Genomic DNA, 17410 nt, shown 5'->3' with positions numbered 1-17410 from the left:
CAGGTATGTGGGGTATACTGAATTCAAAACCTTACGGTATAGTAAAATAGTGGAATCTGTGTATATTAACACAACAGGAGGTAGATTTTGAAGCAAGTTTGTGTAAATGTAGCCAATGACAAAGAAGGATGCAAATGACAGAAAAATAAATTAGTTATTTACTGAACTTGTGTCATTTTTATGATCAGATTTAATATGAATAAGTTTAAACATTGTTAGGGCATCGCAACAAACAACAGTTCCATATGAGCATTGTAGGTAGTTTAACTGGTTCTGAAAAGGCGCCAAATTAGTAGTTGTCTTTCCAACAATGCAGTTGCAAGATTTAAACAACCTGAGGCAATTTTGTGTGTCAGCAACGTTGTATGCCCGACAGGTTGCGTTACGTCAGCAGCAGTGAACACTGAATATGCTACAGGTTGGCGAGAACCGGAAATGACAACAAAACCAAATAGGAGACCAACTTTACTTTTTGGCTGTGGGCAGTTACATTTGATTAATGTCTGTCTGCTTCCGGTGTTCAATATTTTGGCGAAAGCTGTTCACGACAATTCCTAATTTAAGTTTAATTGGTGCGAGCAAACAACATAAATTAGCTGTAAACAAAACGTTGATATCATCGTTTCCATTTATGTGTCAACTGACAACAGGTGGCTGTTCTTCTGTGTAAAGTTTATGCAGACTCCTAATTGCCTAATTACGGCATATTTCACGTTTGCAAGGGGATCCATTTTTGCGTGCTAAACTTCGTATACTGGCACAGCTAGCGCGCACGTTTTAAGAAATTTCGCAGACACTTATGTGTCCTACATACGAAACTCTACATTTGTATGAACACTTTTAGCACAAGGTCCGAATTCACTGCCCCTTTGTGATAAGAAATTAGGTTTTTTAAGTAAAATCCTAAATTAAGTGAATTAAAGCAGGCGGTTGAGTAATTTTTCGAATCAACTATTTTGCATCGTCCACTTTGTGAGAAACGTCGGGTGGTGTCAGGCGATACAAAGAATGACTTTTTAGTAAACACAAGGAAATGCGTCAGTACTGATGCACCAAAGATTGCAACGCCACAAACGCGCACTTTACCACCTATTTTGGCCACCAATATGTGATGATGGGTATCAAGTCGAGGTTGTTGCCAACAATAGCTAAATACATGTCTTGACAAAAACCTCACTAATACGAGTAATGGTTCGTTCACTTGCGAACACAAGGAAGCGTATCATTACCTCATTCATCTCAAAATCGTGCCTTTTGTGTGCAGGAAGAAGGTCTTAGGGTTAAAGTTCGTAATGTCTGGGACCACAGCATTGTTGGAACTGTTTCTGCTTCTCGCGGCATTTGTGGCCCCCTCTTTCGAGCAGACATGCGAGGTGGGATACTATTTCTATGAATTTGGGGGCCCGTCGAGAAGATTCCCACTGTTATAAAAAATTTTTATTAAAAATGGTGTTATTGGGCTATTTGTTGCTAGCCATCTATATTTTTTATGGATAAGGGGCCAAAGGCTGTTGATCAATACGCTACGAAACATAAAACGTTGAGAAGTGCACTAGAACTTCAATATAGGGACTTAAGGTTTAACACAAAGTAAAATGTACAGAAATGATCGAAATTTTCCTCTCAATCCACTTTAAACAAAATGAACAAAATTGAGCAATAAACAGACTTTATCTAATAGCGAAACGTAAAACTTTACCCTATGTCTGCCCCACTGATACCAGTTTCGTGCCACCCCTACGAGGAAATCGAATAGAAGGTTGAAACTTCGCAGCTCAGTTACATTGCTATACGTTTTACAGACTTGGTTTTCCATCAACGAAACCATGTACAGTCGAACCTTTGTCGGCTTTACCGATATGAACGCCATAACAGCGCGGCCACTTGGATACAAATTCTCGTCATATGTGTTTGAAGGAAGTAAGTGGCAGCTTGGTGGTTTGATGCTTTTCATGGGGTGTTTTTTCTGCTTTGTCCCAATGGCGGAACTGATTCACTTTTACAGAATGAGTCATTTTGTTTAAACATAAACTTCCCTTGCATCATATGATGGTCAGGAGCATTATCACAGTGACTATTCAACACATAACAATCCTCACTGTTTTGTGCTCAGCTTCTTGAAATGTTTCAATGTTAGAAAATATTACACGCAACTGATTGTTTAAATCGATTGACTTCCGTGTGAGACAAATATATTTCGCTAAAAAACATGATTCTATTTGAACAAGACACTGAAAATGCTTTATAGTGAAATATATTTGCCTTACACTAAAGTCAATAGATTTTAACCCAGCAAACATATTTTCCCATAATGTCGTCACAACTGATTGTTAATTGAATTAAATAAGTAATACAACTGATTGTGTTGTTTTCGCAGGGCGCCCCTGCTTTACCGTCAACGGTACCAACGGAAACGAGAGGCATATTGAAATTTCATACGAATTGCAACAAGCTGGTGGCCTGTGCTACAGAGACAAAGCGTCTGGATCAAATCAGTGTATGATTTGTTAACTTAGAGGTTTATAACTGCACTAACTGAATTTGAAATGTATTGAGCAGACAAAACTTTAGATTTAAATTGCACCAGATGTAGCCAGAAAAATTAAAGCATAAACTTCCGTCCTCAGGCAGTACAACGGATACCAATAGTGTATGTGGAACGGTACCGAATGGAGCGTCATCTGTGTCTTATGAGTTTTATTGTGAAGGCGGTTCATGTGAGGCTGGGATAAAGTTGTTTTGGGTCAGGTAACTTGCAACAGTCAATCATTTTTGTAAACACTGGTTATTTCGACTGAAAAGAAGAGGTTGATTTACAGAATATTACGTATTTTATTGGGTTGTTGCGATGCGCCGTTTTTTTTGTACATTGCAAACTGAACAAATTTACGGCCATTTGAACAAATAAAATCTACAACTTTAAATTTATGGTTGCCACCTTACAATGAGAAACTTGGGTCATGTGCTGTTTGCGGACCTGACTTGTTTCATATTTTAACTTTTTGTACAGGTTTGTGGTTGAAACTCCGAGAGCTGACGGTTCCTACAACGAGAATTGGTGTTTTGAGAGAAATCAGGCATACCCTTCATCTCTTCTTGCGGTTGGTATAAATGTTTACATACATAATGCACAAACCTACAGGGCGGTGATAAGACCAATATATAACGCGTGGGCTTATTTGGAGGCAATTTGTTTTTCATTTTGTCGCCAATACGCGTGTATGCAAGTGGTTTCTGCATGTTTCATGCTTGAGTGTTCATTCAATAGTCATCCACCAAAAATTTGTGCGCTGTTTGTACAAAACTTTTAATGCAACGTTGTCGTCATGTCTACTTACAACAGTGATTTAAACATCGTTTTCTCTTTTGAAATGATCGTAGAGTTAGCACAAGGTTGGCAAAGAAAATGTTGGAACGTCATTCGAATATATTTTTGGTAATATTTCTATGTTGTAGATTCCGAACAACGTGACTCCCCCTCCTGAGAAATCAACAACAAGTTCAGCTTCCAACATTCGTGGAAAAGTAATTCACACTTTCATTGCTTTCATGTGGTGTGTTCTCACGTTGATCATCACATAAGGATAAGGAATACATAATGAATTGTAATTGTATTATGATGCTGATATTTTCTTGGTTTGTATAAAAATACTTTTTACAATGTAGTTTTTTTTTTTAAAACACAAACTTAAAAATTCTCAAATTTGCGCATTTGAAATCATTGCAGTGGAATTTCGCATCATTTTCAACCTTTTTACTATTTTCATTTCCTACATAAATCAACCCAAACACGAAATTAAACTATTTGTCAGGTTTCTGCACTGTCTTTGCCGTCAACGTTTATTGACACAAAAGCAAACTGAAACAAACACAATGTACATATGCTTGGCATGTTGATAAAAGCGTTCAAGTCCAATATGCGATGAAGTACTAGCGCAGAATAACTCGTCATGTTTTCAGAGGAACCGACGAGAAACAAAACCATTACTTTTTTTCGCGCGAAATAGTCGCGGTAAAATAGAAACGACAAACACGACCGGCCATCAAGACTTGTGACGAAAACAATTAAGAAAAAACAGTTTTACAATACAGCTGTAATGGAAAGAAATTCATGGACGCAGTGTCGTATTTTAATAACCACAAAAAGTACAGACACAGCATTAACCCATACAGCCACGTACTAAACGTTTACAGGCATAATCTTCCCAGAAACGACGAGCCACGATGGGTATCTCAATCACAGTGTAACGCTGTTTTAAGCTCATCTGTAGTTTTTTAGTCTGACTCCCAGCGGCCGTTTAAACAGTATCCATGTTGCCGCTATACGGCGCACAAGAGCCGGTGAGTTATTGCAGGGTTGCCATGATGTTTGTGATCCACTCGACAAAATACGAGGTTCTCATGTAAACCGCCGGCTTCTTTCTCTCGAAGCCGCATCTGCCCCAGCTATAAACCCCGTGAAGTACGTAAAGGCCATTGGAGCGTTGACAGAACAAAGGACCGCCTGAAAACGGGTATAGTATTTTTTAACAATATTAGATTTTCTGCCATAGATGTTATTACGCAAGAATTTCGGTTTTATTTAGGGTTACCACGTATTGTTCGTTCAACACAAGAATTGATAAGCGCAGCGCGAAGCTGTGGACTTTGCGAACAGGTGGTGTTTTGATTGTTGTTAAAGTCAACGCATTGTAATGAATATTTTACCTCATGCGGAATGTACACATAATGCAATATTATCGGAATTCCGCAACGGCACATCGTTTAAACGTAACCATTGACACATGTTAGACATGTTGTGCCAAAATTTACCCGATAGCTTAAAGCGCAAATGATTGCTTCTCGTGAGACTAATAACACATTAACACGTAAAGTTCTGTCACGATGTTTTCGAAATCTTTGATGTCAAATGTTACCGATCGCAAGTGAATTTTCTTCACAGTTTCGAAGCAGATAATTAATGTTTCAATTGTTGCATAACGCAAAAGTCCCACTGAAGTTTCATAATTAATGTGTCATGACATTTAGGCACATGTCGTTGTTGCATTAACTGCAGTTAATATGTCACTGAGAACACGGATACTGGAGTGGTGGAACACAAGAGGTTAAGGGGACCTATAGATGACCTTTTTGAAAGTCCGCAGAGATCGACGCCAATACATGGAATTGAATTGCGGGTTGAAGTTTTGATGATATCCAATATTCTTACTTACTTGGCAAGTAAGGTACAACACGCTCTAATAAAACTGCCAGAAACGTCTCGCAAAATTTATCCAACGAACGAGGACTTTCAAAATGCTTTTAGAGCAACATTATAGCAATAATAAACGACTTTTTTATCATACCCCAAAGCTCGTTTTCACAACGAAATGGTGAAAAGAGTTCAACAGTCGTAGTTGCAACTTAGTTGGAGTACCGTATATTAACGACAATAAAACAACCATTAATGATAGAAACACCCTTATATACAGCACCTACCTGAGTCCCCTTCGCACGGATCATTGTTAAGTGCTCCAGCACACATCATGCATGCGCGTATGACGCAATTCCTCCAATCTGGTAGGTTGCACTGGTTGTTGGACACAAGCGGCACAGATACCTCCTTTAAAACGGTGGCGTATCCAGTACCTGTTTGAGTAAAGTTAGTTAGGTTTAAAGGAGGAATGAGACGTCTACCATAAGCTTTCAATGAATGATTGAAAAACGAGCATTTGAGAACCGAACCAGTCAGCTGTTTTAAAGATAATACAGATTTTAAGTGAGATCTTAATATTTACAAGATATGCTGCATAGGCTTATACATGGTAACCGGGGCTTGATTACCAGACATGTCTTTGGTGCTACTTTATAACGAGGTACGAGTTGACGTTGGCTCCAATTGCTTCGTCACCTATTGAGTGACGTAAGCAATGTCTCATGTGAGTACGGTACTATTTCTATTTTGACCACAATTGCCGCGACAGCGTGGACCACACGCCTTAATTAACACCTGGACACGGTTGCTACGTAATACTGTGTTGAGCTGGACAGGATGTGACCATATGAAAGTGGGTTAATTGTCCGTATATTGAGTCATTAAAATTGTAACGTACTTTTGCCAGTTAAGGTATCAAAAAATTGCTTGTGGTCAAGAAGAAGGAACGTTGAATTTATCGCCTTGAGTTAAAAAATCGGGTCACTAATAATTTTTTCGACGAGAAAAGCTCCATTGAGAGTGCGCATCACATTATAAAACGGTCAATATTAAGAAACGTCCTTTAACAAGCATCTTCATTGAGAGGACCTAGCAACCCGCCAATTTCTACGGATGCCTAAATTGAAAATTACCAAAGCATATAGTTGGTGATTTCCAGAAATTGCATAGGAAATGTATAAACTTCTTAGACCCTCTTAGCCGTACGTCATAAACTTATACGTCCTTTTTAACGCTATGCCACAACAAACGTAATAGCTCAAATTAACCTTGACCTCCGGATAAGTGACCCTCAATGACCGACAAGTCCTTTCTTGAAACCACTTAACAGTACAAGTGGCCAATTTGATTTTAATCAGGCGTACTTTTAAATGCTTTCTTGGTGGCCGAAGTAATTCAAGTATTAGCGAATAAGTAAAGTGTCTCACCTTCGGTGGATCCCCATCCGAGCATGATACATTTTTGACTAGGATCGGGAGATTCGTATGGGGCTGGCATTGTAGCTGGGGATACGTACATGGTGGTAGCTGCAGGCCTGAGTACATGAAGGGAATACATGTGTTAAACTTCGCTGTGTTCATTAAAAAACAAACATTAAAGCAACTATGTACAAACTGAAGTAAAATGCCAAACAAAGATGTCCGTTTGTGTTTACCTGGTTTCCAATGTTTACGTTTTGAGCTAACCGCAAAGAAATTTTAAAGCGTGCACACCAAACCCGCAATCTTGGCAATTAAATGTAAAAATAGCCGAGCTCGTGCGCAGCCTTGGAAAGACTCAACACGCCTCGGGTAGGAGTAAGCATCTATTTGCGGAACTATGCGCATATGCCAATTATGCATCAGGTAGTTTAAGGTTATCTCAGACGGGAATTCGATGCGCCTTAATGGCCAATACAGGTGAATTTCCACCCCCAAGGAAAGAGGAGTCTGCTGTAGCCCCCGGGCCCGTGATAACTTGTTCGTCGCTTTAAAATACTTAGACCAACTATTGTTATTGCTATATGTCATGTAGGTAATCACCAACGTCTGTGTTGAGAAGTCAATGGAAAAACTTGGGAAATAAGTTTAAACAAAAATTCAAAAAGAAAACCGATCCATTAGGAAATGCTTTTTTAAAAAAGGGTCGAAAAGCTGGTATGTAACAGATTAGCGTAACTTCTGTTTTTTCGGTACGTATTAAGCGTGGCTAGTTCAAAGATGGCCTATGCAAAGATGGCATGTGTATAACGCCATATGAGCATAGTTTCGTAGCCGCTTACTTCTTCAACTTGATAAGAGCCAGATCGTTGAGGCGGGGTTGATCAGGGGACTTGCAGTGACTGTGATGGCAAATCACGTGACTCACTCCAATCACCTGCTGTCCGATGTCACGGTACAGCGGCGATTTATGGTACTTCCCCAAAGTAACTACCAGCTCTTGCGACGATCTGTGCGAAGAAGGCGGAATGGATATATTTATAGGTATGAACACAGACCATAGGAATCCGCGCCTTCATTGTGGGAATTGCTTAAAAATCCATTTTTAGGAAATGCTGTAGGCGATGTAGGAAAAGCAACACAATCGTTGCATGTTGTAAATATATTTCAAAAGTTGACGTATCGTTAGTTTATGCACCAGAAGGTCAGTTATTAAAGACTACATTATGCAAGAAGTTTAGACGGACATTTTGTACACAACATTTAAAGTAAAAAATATTGGCATCCCTACCTTCAAAATGAGAATAAAACCAAACGAGAACGAAAATATTTGAAAGGTATTTGAAAAAAACAAATAAAAACCACAAAAAAAATTTGGGAACTAAAGCGTTTTCAACCATACAAACTAACTTACTTGATTTGGCAGTATTCCAACACACAGTGTGCAGCTGTCAACACCCACTGGTTATCAATTAGAGTTCCCCCGCAAAATTGTTCCTTGTACATTCCCCTTGCCAGGTAGGCGACCGAATGACGAAGTTGTCCGGCGGGCCCACCCCCCACAATCCGCGTAAGAGGGGCCGCGCGATGACCCAACCTCCGTCTCATTTGGAACTCGCAACAAGGGGCATACGGGTTGGAACGACAACACGAGTCTGTCAAGAAAGACATTTGCAAATTTACATTTGAATTTTTGCTTTAAAAAATACTTTGGAAAAATTAACAGAGAAAAAGACCCTCAATGAATTTGCTATTTTTTTACTAGTAGAGGTGATGATGCGTCATTTTATCGCTCTGTATGGCTAAAGATTTGGAATGGAAATACCAGAGGAAATTATTAAGCACGTATATAAAATACTAGGTTTTGAAGAAAATTGAGGTTTTAAGCTTAGGTGAAAAATTGATTCGTTTTGTGAAAGTTATGATTTCAATATGTGTACTATATTAAAAGTATTAGCCCATACTTTAGCAGCTGTCTTGCAAACCGGTTTTAAATAACAGGACTAAACATTTGTCTTGTTGTAATCGTCAACTGGATATGTATATGATCATAACAAACATCACAACAAAAGTGACAGAATTAAGATAGCATCGATGTGTGAAATGGATTTATCAATTACCCTTTTTCAAGCACTCTCCTCGTTGAAGCCGCAGGAGTTCAACACATAGAAATCCGCATGCCACATTTACGTCTCTACGTGCGTTTTGCATGCATTACACGCGTCAAGACTGGGGGTGTTTTTACCGATAAGTATCTAAATTGCACGTGGCGTACTCCTGTGAACCTGTTCGCTGCAAGGAACCAGAAACGCCAAAAACCGCTTTACTTCGAACTGTTGCAATAAAGTGTGTTTATCGCCTTTCGGCAGCCTGTATGCGTCACTGCAAGTCAAGCAAGTTGACCTTCGCTTGCTTGTATTAGCTCAAATAAACGTGAGCTTACGCATCACAGACAAGCCTTAAAGGTGTTTTTTCAGAAAATAGCAAAGGCTTTGTCGGCGATATTAATCATTACGCTCGCACATTTCAAGTAGGTTGGGTTTAACGTGGGTGAGGCTTCGCAGAAAAGGACCGCTCTCATTATTACATTTATTAAATTTGCTTTTGGAAAGTGTGGACAACGAGTTTGCTGCGTTGAAACTCAATAACGAAATATATACGTTGATATCCAAACCTAACATGCTGTGTACATACGATAACTGCCTACAATGAAGCCATAATTTTTGTCACTTAAACATCCCGAGCATAAGCATATGAAATCTACGAAAATAAAAAAATTGTTGGGATTGTAGCGACTACTGCGTATTTATCGAACCGTGAGAAGCCTAAGAATACACGCTCACCTTGATCGTTGAGAACGCATCTTGATGTTGTGTGCTGCCTTTGCTTCTGTTGTAAATCCCCTATCAGCTTAAGCAAAACGGCCAAATCTCTAAAAGCAGACTGCCCATGGCTGGGCTCTGGAGGTGTCGGCGTCCGTGGTGTAGGGTCTGGCGGAATTCCTTCGATTTAGAAGTGGATTTACATTAGGAATTTAATGAACATAAATAATTAGCTCCATTGACTAGCATTGCAGACAAAAATAAGTGCAGCTAAAATAAGCAAACCGGGGCTTGTGTAATGAATATAATACAAAGTATGTGTTTGGTTTACCAATTTGTGAAACATATCACAAATCTAAGGTCGCTTATAGTATAATGTCTACCACTGTTCTGTCCTGTGCCACACAGTACCACACAAGACCTACCCATTAACAATAATCGACTTCGTTCCATCTCCTCTTGCGACGAAGAAGCTGAAAGGTTGTCTGTAAACGGTGGAAGAAGATCAGTAGTGGATGATGTAGACGTTGTTGTCGGCGTGGTAGTGGTTGGTGTAGTTGGCGTTGTCGTTGTCGTACCAGTACTCATTTTTTGAGGAGTTGGAGCCGTGGCTGCTTCAAGTACCAATTGTTGAAGCCAGAGTGGATCTCCCCTCTGGCCAATACTTGAACGCGTGGTTCCTGTAGTTGTAAGGGTCGTGATGGCAGTGGAAGCAGTGGTGTTGTCAGACCATTCGTTTGATGAGTCCATTCCAGACATCTCTTGCTGAACAAGGGCTCGGAAACCCGACTCGTTAGTTGGGAATGAGTTGTTTTTACCAAAGGACGGTAACGGAGGTTCGACAAGTTCTTCTTCGGGGAATATCCCGTAGGTATTCCTTCTTGCAGGGTCATTTGCGTTTTCTGCAATATGGTGTCATAATTTAAAGCACAGAGAGATTGCAAATTACACATATACAGTGTAGAAAGCCTTTATAAGGTTTAAAACCATCATGAAGTTATGTTCTCTACGTCCCAGATGAGTCGAGCGCATTTTAGTTTAGAACCTGCGCAGGTTAGTAAATCAGACTTAAATCTGCTATGTACGTCTATTCAGCAACTTCTGATATTGATAAAAGAAAAATATACGACATTTAATGAAGTAGCTAATAAAACATTTCAAATACCTTCTTCAAGTACCGTCACCAGTGGGTCATCCCTAGTTTCAGGCGTGTCCTCTTCTTCCGGGAGCGGAGGAGCGATGAGAATTTCTGTTTTCCGGAAGCACCAAGCCTTGTTCTCGACTCCGTGATGCCAACAACATCCCTTCTTCCTACATACGGGAGGAGTGATACCTGGATGGCCACATTCCACCCTCTCCGCTTCCACAGAGTAATCGCACGTCTCTCGTCCCGTTGCCTGGCGACCGACTCCGCGTGATGCAGGAGCTTCTTCTTCTTCTTCATTAAGAGCTTCCGTCGACGCCGATGCTTGCATCACGCCAGAGAACGAGTGGTGGCGACTATTAGATTCGGTGACGGGGGTTTTTTGAGTGTGGCTCCTTGGTGCTTTTACACGATTGACGTTGCCACGCATCGACAGCAAAGCGAGAAACTCCAATATCTCCCTATCTGTTTCGGGACTGAGAGAAAATAATTTGGTTTTGATCTTTTGTGAAATGACAATTTATATTGGTACGCCTGGCCATTCTTGGCAAGGAGATTGACTGTGGAAACTTTTTGTGCTATATGGTGATTTTTTAGTAAAATAAGGGATTTTTGTCGTGCGATTGCGCACCGAATTTTAATCGTTGCAGATTTAAATCCGAAACAGCATGTAGCTGGTAATGAATAAATGGCCGTTTTTCTTGCTTTCTGTTGTTGGGTGGAGTATTTACTCATGCAGTACCTTTTGTGATAGTCATGACTACAGAGAAACTTATTTCAGAAAGCATTAACATCAGGTGTCGTTTTCAAATCACTACACACATATTTTTTGCTTAGCTTTTTACAAAGTGCGCTGAAATGTAGCATCGCCGCCAAATATCTTGCTTACATTTCTATCATGGTCCTGTAGGTTCTAGCAGGAGAATTGCCGTTGACGGATGTGGATGGCACAGCTGAAGTTGTAGTCGAAACTGTAGTGGTTGTGACTGTAGTAGGTTTTGGTGTCGTGGAAGCAGTGGTTGAACTGAATAAATAATAACACATAGTGTAAGTGTCAAGCTGCAAGAAATCCGTAAGAAAAACAATTTGAAGGGCGAATATTTGTTGAAAGTTAAGTTTAGCAAAGCACTTTCTCCATACCTTGTCGTTTGCGGCTTGGGTATAATTCTTTGTTGTGCAGTCAAATCTAAATATACAGGGGTATTATTGGGGGTTCCATAAGATACATACCTAAAAATAGCTTTTCAATTATTATGCATCAACAGTTTAATTATTCCAAATATGTTTCAACGCAAAAGAACCAGCAGGGACGACAAGTCTTCAAAATGCCCATGGTGTGCTAAGAATTGTCATGGTATAAGTAAACTTGATGTTGTGACAGAAGATTTTATTTTGTGAAAAACGCGACTTAAAAAGAAGCTGTAAAAACATTGGTTTAACTGACGAAGAACTGCGTGATGTCCCAAGTTTCGTTCACAGTAGGTGTTGACCAGTAATCAATACAAGCATTGTGTTGGCATGTCCAGTCAAAACAAAACAACCATTACAAATCATTGCTACAAGAGCTGCAGCAACAAAGACGCCAGCAACAACAATAACAAACCCACGGACTTTAGAAATCGTCGGTGATCGTCGGGCACTCGTAAAGACACGAGTCGGCGAACTCTTGACAAATAGTAAAAGCGAGTGTGATTTGACAGGATGTGGCAATATATCGAATCACCACTTGACCAGGCGACGGTCGTTGGGCGCATAGAATGCAGCGTAGTCGATTTAGGTGTCCGGGCTTAATACGAGACATAAGTATGTCGGTAATGACGACGACCTCTATACGGTTTTACGAGCTTTTTTTAAAGCGTTGACTATCGAAAGCAATTTTTTATTCACGTCATATGAGGACAACTTTATAGGAAAAGAAATGGATTTCAAATAAATAAAAGGACTGTGTGTTTTTCTTCAACACCAACGTAACATATGCTTTGAATTCCACTTCCATGAATTCCCTCAAGTATCATACAACATATCGTGATGGGAGATAAAATAAAGTATAAGAAACTAAACAAGATTACGACAGACCGACATATTGTAACATAGTTCCCAACTCAATTTCCACAGTAAACTACATGGATACATTAACCCAGGGGAACTTCAGGGCGATTGCTTCATGTTTAGGATGCGCAAATAGCAATTTTGCGAGACTTGCACCCAACTCTTTGCATTCACCGATGTGTCTTCAGCCTTTCACGTTCCCCATACGTCAATAACGAAAGTTTCTTGGCATCGAAAAGTGCAGTCTTGTGGTTTGATTACATGCCTGACGCGAAATGATGCATAATTTCTGCGAAACACCATGATTTTCCGGGGGTCGCGCATACTTTGGACTCCGGGGGTTTCGTTCCGGTGTCTGCAGCTTCGTGGCATGCGTTGCCAGATCGTTAAACGCTCGTTAGTATGTAAACTTGATCTCGTCCAAGCATCCCAACGATCATTCGCATTGTAAAGTCGATGCAAATAAAAGCAGACGAGGCAATGTCGGATCGACTTCGGAGAATTAATAACAAGAACCGAGAACTCATTGGCACTGAAAACGTCTGAGCATGAACGGATGGTTGGCGTTGCCCGTGGCCAAATGATTCCGACTATATTACGACGATAAGTTGTAACAAAATCCAGCTAGTAATATTTGAATTTAGCTTTGATGTATGCATATATCTTCTTGGGGCATTATGAGTGCGATGTGGAAAAAAAACTATTCCCTAGATTGGTTGTAGCCCTATAATATTGCACAACTAGTGCTAATATTCAATTTGGTCGCACTGTGGACAACTGTAAATACCACGAATCGAGTCGCGTCACAATCTAGCCACAACACACGACAACATACAATAAACCTAATGTACTCACCGAATTCTTGGTGAAAGCACATCGGGCCGTAAAGAACAAACTGGAAGCAGCATCCCAGTCTCTGACATGCGTGGGCAGATGTAAAAAGGACTCCGCACGGTCTTCTGTACCTCCAGTGAACATTACATGTTAGTGGAGAGGCTTCCGATCGTTGGACAGGACCACGGTAGGGAAAACTTGCTAAATATAAAGAGGTTTGTGAGCAAGAACGTTTGTGCGTGACTGAGATTTGTGTTGGGTTTTTGTTAGGGGTGAATATTAAGGTTACGGTGACCTGGATTGCGCCGTTTCGTCAAAGGGCAATGACTTTTATTGCTGTCCCAAAAAAGCGGGCAAAGTTTCACGGAAAGCAGTTGGACACGGTCGGCTTTTGGGGAGGTAACTTGCCGCTTTGTCGGTGATCCTTCATCGCCAAGGAGGGCGGGTTTGTTTACATGAGGGCGGGATCCTACGCAGTTGTATATACTGTATCCTATTGCTCTTCCGCGTCTCCATCACCATATTACTGGCGCTAAGGGCGTTTTCGGTATACCTCTCATGGGGCTTTTCATTGTGGGTGGGCATGGTGGCGGTTATTTATTTGATATTTACGCGAACTCGGCATTGTATTTTTTACGTGCGCAAAGTTACGATAAAAATCGATTGGGTTCATGGAATTGGCGCTACTTTGTTCCGCAAATTTGTCGCGCATATTTACGTAGTAGGTAACCTGTTGAACAAGTCTGCGATGAAACTGAAAACGAGTTTATAACCTGTGACGATCATACAAAAGGGTTTTACGACCAATATGCTTTGACAAGTTTAAAGAGTGATCAGGCATAGCGACACTTAAATCTGTATCAACGGCTCAAATATTTATGGACTTATAAAATATTGCAAGCTGTCGTTTCGCCCTTCACTTCTAATCGACTCAGGCATGTTGTTGAACGTCATCGGTGACGTCATAATGCGCCTCTCCCAACGCTTCTAAACTGAGGGACAAGGGGGCGATTAACCGGGTATCGTGAAGTATTAGACGGCTTAATGAGTCACCTCGGTATGCGATGGCACAAAAAAAAAGCTTGTAAAAGGTTGGATCGCTGCATTGAAGAAGTTTCGTCGAGGAGAAAAACGTATAATATGTGGCAACTATAACAATGAAGTTTAAAAATCACTTTCCTTTACGAGCAACTAAAATTTATTGGTTTTCGCCATAATTTTAATTTAAATATTATGTATGACGCATTTCAGCCATCTTCGTCACATACATTGCGAAAACAATCCAACAAACAGGTGAAACCTAAATGCTTGAGATATGCTCAAAGTTTAAAATGAAACTAAGTTCACTTCTCTTACATTTTCACAATCTTCTTAATTTTGTCAATGGGTCAAATGAATGTGCTTTGGTTAAACCATTTGCACGTTGTAGCATCAAGTTTTTATTGCTAAATTAACGGGATATTTTGGCGCCAAACACATAAATTTAATTAACACTGCTTGATGTCCCTAATTTTTAGTTAGGGGCGAATTAAAGTCCCCAATTCCTGGACTTGCAGGATTGGAAACCACGTTGATGACTCTTAATGACCCGGCCTATTTATACCATGGGGGAAGCCACAGAATCAATATAATGCTGTTTGGGTTTCGTTATCTGCAGATGAATCGTGCACGTGTTTTGCAAACCCTCCTACAATAAGCATGATTGCATGCAAATTTGACACCGAATTATTTTCCCAGATTATTAAAATAGCATCGGCAGAAATAAGCAATTGCGCACGCTGAAATTTTTTAACTATTCGCTGCAATTCGCGTGCAAATTAACAATCTCTTAGCGATAACAAATGTTAAACGGTTTTGTTTTCCCGGCTTCGCCCTTATAAGGAAATGTCGATTTCGCTTCTGTGAATGCATACCCACGTTGAACAATGACACAGCGTAAAATGATGGTTGTTGCAATATGTCTGTGCACGCCACTCATTTAGTTTTTCGTTAAGTTATATAACGCATTAGGTTTTATTACCACACACTGCGGGATTGCATTTTCTCTTTGTTTTCCTTTGTTTTCAAACAATTTAGTGCTGAGAGGTTTATTTTGTTTTGTCAAGAACAATTATTAGTTAAAATACATGGGCAATGTGATATGTTGGGGAACGTATTCATATCTCAGGCGCCATTACAGCAATAGATTTGCAACGTACTGCGTTTACGAAATCTGTCATTGCGCAACTGTTTCAATCGCGACGCAGATGACACACAACAAGCAGCACAACCCTTATCATTGCATCTCTAAATGGGCGGCAGTGTTCGGTGACGTCTTTTTAGTATTAACACAAACAACGTAATCGTGGGAGATGTCGCCGGATGTACAGCAATGCAAAGTCGGCGATTTTATCGCTCGCGTTGATCTGCGAACAACTCACCTTCGGCCAGCAGAGCGAATTGAACGACGGCGGCAACAAGACTGAGAAATACCGAGACAGAACTGAAGAACATCATGACGACCACCTACGTCTGGCTGCGAATTGCCTGCAATTGAAACGTACGTAGTTTAGTAATATACTTTACAGAGTGGAAAAAAGTAAACCCAATTGTTGCATTAGACTTTTTTTTATGCGGTAACAGATGGGTCCAAAACGACAAGGGCGTTTTGTATGTAATACATATAAAGTTGCAAGTAGCAATTGTAATTTCTGCACTTATTGACAACAGGGCACTTTTTCTAGGAATCGATTTCGTAACATGATGATCGGTGCACGACCAGAACTACGTCAAAACAGTTCCTGAGAGCAGGACAAAAGTTCATATTCCCCCACTAACGTGCGACATTTGCCAGGAACCTGGGATCACGTGCATTAAAATCAATTTCTTAAAATATTGATCAACGTGTTGGATAAATCAAATGCTGTATTTTAATTATGCTCGCAATCGCCAAAGTCCAACCATAATATTATCTTCATTTATTTGGGCTTTTCTTGCGTTGCTATGTGCATGTTGAATAAGTGGATTATGTAGCTACGCAAGCTTGAATTGTGCTAACGCACCTACGATCGCATTCGAGTTACATTGGACTAAAAGAGCATGTCTTGGTGATTACAAAAGCGTAATATTTCAAACTCTCGGATGGCGGCTGTGTAATTTATACCATCATTATCATATTGAAGGGCAGTCCGATATGTTGGAAACCGAAGTATTAACTTCGAACTGTTTTAACCTTATTGGAAAAAAATTTAACTTCCATCTCTGCTTTTTGACAAAATTAATGATGGCTTATATAGCGGCAACCATATAATGTGCTTTTAGGTTACAAATATGTGCACCTTCGGTGTTATAAAACTACAGTTCTTAGTATAATTTTTATAAATTGCATAAAACATGTTTTGCAACACTATCTATCACATGACCGCTTTATCGGTCACGCCAAGGCACAGCGTTGAGACGCCATTTCACGTTTCAGTAACAGATAGTAATACGCTGTATTTATGCCATGTACAGCATTGTGGCCTATATACATAGAATTACAGCCAGCATTTGAAGCAGTATTCAAACATCCCAAAATAAAGGCTTATATTTTAAGCCACCACACAAAAGAACATGAAAACTCACCTACTTTTTCTTGCTTTTCTTGCACGAAAATTTAACAAGGTGTTATCTTGTTTGGTAGCCGCCGTAGTAGCGTTACCAGCAGTGCATCCAAGAACTTGCACTCCGCTTGAGCCAACCAGCGACTTTCACCACGACGGCAATGTTCTAAACTGATTTGTGATCGTTCGTGGACGGCGTGTCGCGCTTTTAAACCCGGCCCCGGGCGCGTTTTTCGCGACGCCGTTTGTCAGATGAGAATACAGGACCGGCAATTACCAATTAACCACGGCGTGTGGATTTGCGTATTCGGTACATTGGGCAACAAAGTGCAAACAAGGTCGTTATATGAGATAGATGTTGCGGTTAT

The 17410-nt window shown here is 40.3% G+C and overlaps 2 protein-coding genes across 3 annotated transcripts; one reads left to right on the top strand and one right to left on the bottom strand.

Moving 5' to 3' along the window:
* The first annotated feature begins 1268 nt into the window (after positions 1–1268).
* Positions 1269–3787, top strand: LOC145908129 (uncharacterized). The gene is made up of 6 exons (XM_082995323.1): positions 1269–1373; positions 1803–1920; positions 2378–2497; positions 2628–2748; positions 3011–3101; positions 3457–3787. The coding sequence occupies exons 1-6, from the start codon at positions 1293–1295 to the stop codon at positions 3580–3582; spliced, it is 657 nt and encodes a 218-aa protein (XP_082851449.1). The 5' UTR covers positions 1269–1292; the 3' UTR covers positions 3583–3787.
* Positions 3788–3870: 83 nt separating this feature from the next.
* On the bottom strand, positions 3871–17208 carry LOC145908128 (uncharacterized). Of its 2 annotated transcripts, none has more exons than XM_082995321.1 (13): positions 17065–17208; positions 15882–15987; positions 13483–13662; positions 11719–11764; positions 11468–11602; positions 10600–11054; positions 9860–10336; positions 9456–9614; positions 8027–8267; positions 7455–7622; positions 6622–6728; positions 5479–5628; positions 3871–4504 (listed from the first exon to the last, which is right to left on the bottom strand). In XM_082995321.1, the coding sequence occupies exons 2-13, from the start codon at positions 15955–15957 to the stop codon at positions 4347–4349; spliced, it is 2352 nt and encodes a 783-aa protein (XP_082851447.1). In that variant the 5' UTR covers positions 15958–15987; positions 17065–17208; the 3' UTR covers positions 3871–4346. The 2 variants fall into 2 exon arrangements, with proteins under 2 accessions (XP_082851447.1, XP_082851448.1); XM_082995322.1 differs by having other exon boundaries at positions 17069–17208.
* Between the last annotated feature and the right edge of the window lie 202 nt (positions 17209–17410).

The sequence above is a fragment of the Ascidia mentula genome, chromosome 7 (assembly GCF_947561715.1).
Source record: "Ascidia mentula chromosome 7, kaAscMent1.1, whole genome shotgun sequence".
NCBI lineage: Eukaryota > Metazoa > Chordata > Ascidiacea > Phlebobranchia > Ascidiidae > Ascidia > Ascidia mentula.
This window is presented reverse-complemented; position numbering and strand designations above follow the sequence as displayed.

Bases quoted from the DNA above. Each gene is read 5' to 3' on its own strand.
- LOC145908129 (XM_082995323.1), top strand. From the start codon at position 1,293: ATGTCTGGGACCACAGCATTGTTGGAACTGTTTCTGCTTCTCGCGGCA. The intron at 1,921-2,377 runs GTAAGTGGCAGC...TTGTTTTCGCAG, and splicing joins GTCATATGTGTTTGAAGGAA to GGCGCCCCTGCTTTACCGTC. The intron at 3,102-3,456 runs GTTGGTATAAAT...TCTATGTTGTAG, and splicing joins ACCCTTCATCTCTTCTTGCG to ATTCCGAACAACGTGACTCC.
- LOC145908128 (XM_082995321.1), bottom strand. From the start codon at position 15,957: ATGATGTTCTTCAGTTCTGTCTCGGTATTTCTCAGTCTTGTTGCCGCC. The intron at 10,337-10,599 runs GTATTTGAAATG...ACCATATTGCAG, and splicing joins GGTGACGGTACTTGAAGAAG to AAAACGCAAATGACCCTGCA. The intron at 9,615-9,859 runs GTAGGTCTTGTG...TCTAAATCGAAG, and splicing joins AAGTCGATTATTGTTAATGG to GAATTCCGCCAGACCCTACA.